Source organism: Arachis stenosperma, chromosome 1 (genome assembly GCF_014773155.1).
Source record: "Arachis stenosperma cultivar V10309 chromosome 1, arast.V10309.gnm1.PFL2, whole genome shotgun sequence".
NCBI classification, from domain to species: Eukaryota; Viridiplantae; Streptophyta; class Magnoliopsida; order Fabales; family Fabaceae; genus Arachis; species Arachis stenosperma.
In genome coordinates this window covers 39,902,657-39,907,314 of record NC_080377.1, presented here as the reverse complement: position 1 = coordinate 39,907,314, position 4,658 = coordinate 39,902,657, and the positions used below count along the sequence as shown (strand labels likewise).

Here is a 4,658-nt window from a genome sequence, read left to right as displayed (position 1 = left end):
CAGAGCGGGTTATAATGAACAGTGCCATTAACCATGATAGTTCTTACGTGATTAGGCGTGTTTTATTCATTTATTTATATTGAGATGCAAGCTATAAATCAATGAAATACTGAATAAGATTTCTAGATATATAAATTGGAGTCTTGGTCCAGCACACCTATAAATGACGATGTAGAGCCAATTCAAGCAGTTTGAATGTGCTTATCAATAATTGGCAGTTAGGTAAGACAAAAACTTAGCTGTATCGAGACATTGCACCATTGAGAAAAGTGAAAAGCCACAACAAAATTGATCCTAAACACAAGCACGCGTCCGTCTTATTGAGTACACATTCGAAAAGAAATTCCTTCCTCTCCTTTTCTGATAATAAAACAGGTATCAAAACGGGGCATATATTAGTACCATGTATGTAACCATTATATATTATATTTTAATCTACATAACTGGAAAATTTTCATGCGGTTTCCTAAAAATCTGCTATGCACCTTTTTCTTCTTTTTTGGGGCATTGCACCATGATCTTAAGAAGCTTGGAATCAATAGTTTCCAATTGCCAAAGCAAGTTGGTGTTCCAGTATAATTGGGCTTTTTCTTGGGAGAGGTCATCTGCAAAACGATAACACGGAGGAAACTCCTTCACTACATATTATATTCTTAACATACATTTCAGCATACCCTACAAGAATGATCAAAAGCCAGAACCTACAAAACATCAGAAGGAGTATTTTAATAGCCCATTAAAATTTTTTTATTTGATCATGTGAATCTATTGTTTTTATAATGTCACTGGTACCTTGGTTGTAGCTGTGTGAACATGGATGTTAGTAGACATGGAGAGTAAGGGTGTGGAAGATGCAGATGTTCCTTTTGCGGACGCGCGTAATTGATGCGAGTAGTTAAGCAACCCTGCTCTTCTATCATATCCCTTACTTGCAGAACTATGTGCCTCTTGTCTAAATGTTTGATGGACGTGGTGGTGGTGGCGATGCTGTTGAATTGATGATCTCCTCTTCCCATGCTTCTCAGCATATACCCTTACTAGCACTGCCTTACCTCTGCTGCAACTCACCTACAACATGATCTAATGGGATTAAGACCTTATGCCATCCTTGAAAAGTGTGCAAAACACACAACGCATTGATGATCAACATAACATATAGATTTACCATTTTGGTTGGCATCTTGGAATAAGGAAGGAAGCCAAAGTTTTTGAGAATTTAGTTACTATATGTTTTGCTTTAGCATGATGCAGTCCAAAGACATGTTGGAGTTGAGCAAAGAGGTTACAAATTTATGCATCTTTGTGTGGATCGGAATCAAACTATACTTCGTTTTAAATAAATAGTATAATGTAATAATCAAACTATTGTCATCGGCAATGTTGGGGGCAACGACCCTTCAGCTACAACCCGGGATCTCTTATGCCCTTGGCCAGCTGATTTGTCTTTTTTATTTACATTATAACGTTTTCCATCGTAACAAAAAAAAAAGAAGACTTTTGAGGACCATAATATCAGCTTTATAAAAATTAGTTACTACATGAATAGAGCAAAAGAAGTCAATCATCAATAACAACAACAATAAAAAGGGTAAATACCTTAATCATTGTTAAACCTCATCCAAGTCCCACTCATTAAAAAAATGGATAGATCGACTCCTACTACCAGAAGACAAATAGTTGTCCACTGAGGAGTTAGGTAACAGTGTTAAGTGTCACTTTCAAATGGTTGCAGGGACTAAAAATCTTCTTATCTACCTTTTCTTCTTTTTCTTTTTTCTCCCCCTCCTCCTTCCCCTCCTCTTTTTCATTGTGTCTTCTACTAAACAAGTCATGAGCAACAACAATTACAACAAAGAGAAGATGGAGAAGCTCCCAAAACTTTGTGAGTATGGTTTGGCTCACAAAGTCGGGGGCTTGTGAAAGGAAGGATGGAAGAGCAACAAGAAACAATGACAAGAAGAAACATTTGAGGATGAAACCATTGATTTTTGGATTGAGGATTTTGGAAAAGTAGAGATTTGATAAACTTGGTAAAAGCTAATTTTTGACTAAATTTGGCGGGCCATAACTTGGCTTTCGGACCTCCAAACTATAAAAAATTTGTTTTGAATGAAAATTAGATTTGTGAAGTTTACAATGTTTAAAGAACGGATTAAAAACGATTTCTAACAAAAAAGATATGCGCATTCGAAATTGAGTGTGTAAAATTGATTTTTGCAGACTTAACAGCTTTTCTAGAAAATTTGAGGCATGCATATGCGGACCCATGTATGCGTTTGCGAGAATCTTCTCTGTTTCATATACTCGCGTATGCATAAGGTAGATGCGTACGCATGAAAGGCCAAGTTTTGAAAGTGCACGTATGTGGCAGTGTTCATGCGTACGTGTGCCACCACCTCTGTTTGGAGAACCCATGTACGCGGGAAGTGCTCGCGTACACGAGATTGGCAAGATCTAAGTCCGTGAGTACGCATGGGGTGGCATGCGTACGCATGACCACCCTGTTTTAGAAAAGTGGCATTTTTAAGTTTGAAACGTACTCTCTAATTATCCAAACCTCTTTAATACCTGTTTAGGGTCTGTTAGCAAGTTTTTAAACTTTAGAACAAAGGTAAAAAGATTAGACAAGTTAAAGGAATATTGAGACGGATTTGCGAAGTGATAACTAGATAATGATATGTCGATAATGTTGAATAAAAAGTAATTGATGAAGATAATGATAATAGCAATGAAATGTGACCAAGTTGAGGTGTGATTAATGATGAGGTTGGTTATGAGAAAGAAAAATAATGAGAACTAAGTTTAATTATGAATTTTGAATGAATATGAATGAATTGTAATGATAATGAGAACGAATTTTTGAATGAGATACCTTGTCAGTAGTAGTGGTTCATCGCACTTGTTTCGGCTCAGTGATTGAGACACCTAGACCGTAGTAGCAGTAGTGGTTTATTCCACTTGTTCTGGAATGAGTTCGTAAACACCCGCCTGGATAGTACGCAGTAGTAGTGGCTCAATTCACTTGCTCCGAGTCAAGCGGGTAGAATGCGAGGGGTTGTGGCTCTGATCCACTTACTCTGCGATGGGGTGTTTCTGTCCAAGGTTAGCTACTATGATATGTCGTGCTGACTATATAACCGACAGATGATATCATCAGCCATAGGACAGACATGCATCATATGCATTTGTGTGATTTGTTTGAGTATGCATATTTTGGTTTGCCTAATTGATTATCCGTATTTGTCTACTACCTGACTTAACTACTATATCTACTTTAAAATCCTGTTTTTCTTGTATGCTTTGTATGTGTATACAACTAAGAGATTTCTCATGCTGGCAAAGGTGATGCTGAAGGGTAGTTCTACCGGTGATTCGGAGGGTTGGGGGAGACAAAAAGTGAAGAAGTTAGATTTAGAACTTGAATACCTTAGATAACCTACCTAATTTCTGTTTAGTATACTTTAAGTTTAAGTTTGAATGCTGGAGTTCTAGGAATGCCTCTGACTTTCTCGGAACCTTTTATATTAACTATGCGGACACCTTTATTATGCTGAGAACCCTCGATTCACATTCCATAAATATATATATATTTTTTTGTGTGCAGGTATGGAGGCATCTCACTGAGCATTCTGAAGACTCTTTGGAAGTGAAGAACTCTTGGGACTTTGTGTTGTATTTCATTTATGTATATATATGTAAATAGATTCTCCACTTTGTATATATTATGTTTTGTCCCTCTTAGAGGTTGACTTGGAAAAATAAGTATTTATTTTGGAGTTTGAGTTAATCTTTTGGGTTATATATATATATATATAATGACCGGCCTTTGCTTCATAGGTCCAGTCTGGAACTTGATATTTGTATCTTTTGAAATTCTATTCTATATATTTATAGTTTATCCTATCTTTCAATCTTGTATATCCATTTAGCGCTTATTCGGATGGGTGTGATGCGTGTTTATATGCGTAGTTTTTGCCTCTTAGAGGTCGTAGTGCCTCATCACCTCTGATTTACGTCCTAGGCATAAAGCTTTGTGTGGTAGGGCATTACATTATGGTATCAGAGTAGTTCATTTCTGTAAAGCCTGAGAGACGGACTGACTATGCTTTTGAGCATACTCTGGGAGTGTGTATACGCTAATTAGGATATTTGACAGATATATTTGGCATATTTGTTCATGAGCATGCATTTGAGACTTTGAAGTACTAGACTGGAGATATTGAGACTGATCACCTGGATATCACTTGTTTGGTATGAACAGGAACCAAATGACAATTCATGGATGTAGACGTGATCGAGGGAAAGGATGGAGAGACAATGAGGGACCCGAAATGACTGAAAATAATCCCGTGAACTTCATGGCTGCACTAGAGAGTATGGCTGCTGCTATACAAGCTACCACTGAGGTACTTGGTCAACAAGATGGGTATGGTAATGGCAAAAATGGTGGCAATGGACAAATGACTTTAGCGACCTTCCTAAAAATAAATCCACCGATCTTTAAAGGGATTATAAATCTGACAGAAGCTGACAATGGGTTTCGAGCAATGGAATGAGCCTTCAAGCGCAACAAGTGTCGGAGGACCAGTGTGTGGAGTTCGCCACTTACCAGCTGACGGGTGAAGCTCGATATTGGTGGTAGGGAACCCAACGTCTTT

The 4,658-nt window shown here is 37.6% G+C and overlaps 1 protein-coding gene across 2 annotated transcripts; it reads right to left on the bottom strand.

The window, feature by feature from the left end:
• Position 1: 1 nt before the first annotated feature.
• Positions 2-1,263, bottom strand: LOC130963935 (uncharacterized). Of its 2 annotated transcripts, XM_057889850.1 has the most exons (4): positions 1,166-1,263; positions 793-1,068; positions 486-605; positions 2-360 (listed from the first exon to the last, which is right to left on the bottom strand). In XM_057889850.1, exons 1-4 carry the CDS (start codon positions 1,178-1,180, stop codon positions 295-297), a joined length of 477 nt encoding a protein of 158 aa, XP_057745833.1. In that variant the 5' UTR covers positions 1,181-1,263; the 3' UTR covers positions 2-294. The 2 variants fall into 2 exon arrangements, with proteins under 2 accessions (XP_057745833.1, XP_057745834.1); XM_057889851.1 differs by lacking the exons at positions 2-360; positions 486-605 and adding an exon at positions 623-701.
• Between the last annotated feature and the right edge of the window lie 3,395 nt (positions 1,264-4,658).

What these genes read in the sequence shown, in the direction of transcription:
- LOC130963935 (XM_057889850.1), bottom strand. An exon ending in TTCACACAGCTACAACCAAG is followed by an intron (nt 606 to 792) that starts GTACCAGTGACA and finishes ATCGTTTTGCAG; the next exon opens with ATGACCTCTCCCAAGAAAAA. An exon ending in CCCCAAAAAAGAAGAAAAAG is followed by an intron (nt 361 to 485) that starts GTGCATAGCAGA and finishes TTTTATTATCAG; the next exon opens with AAAAGGAGAGGAAGGAATTT.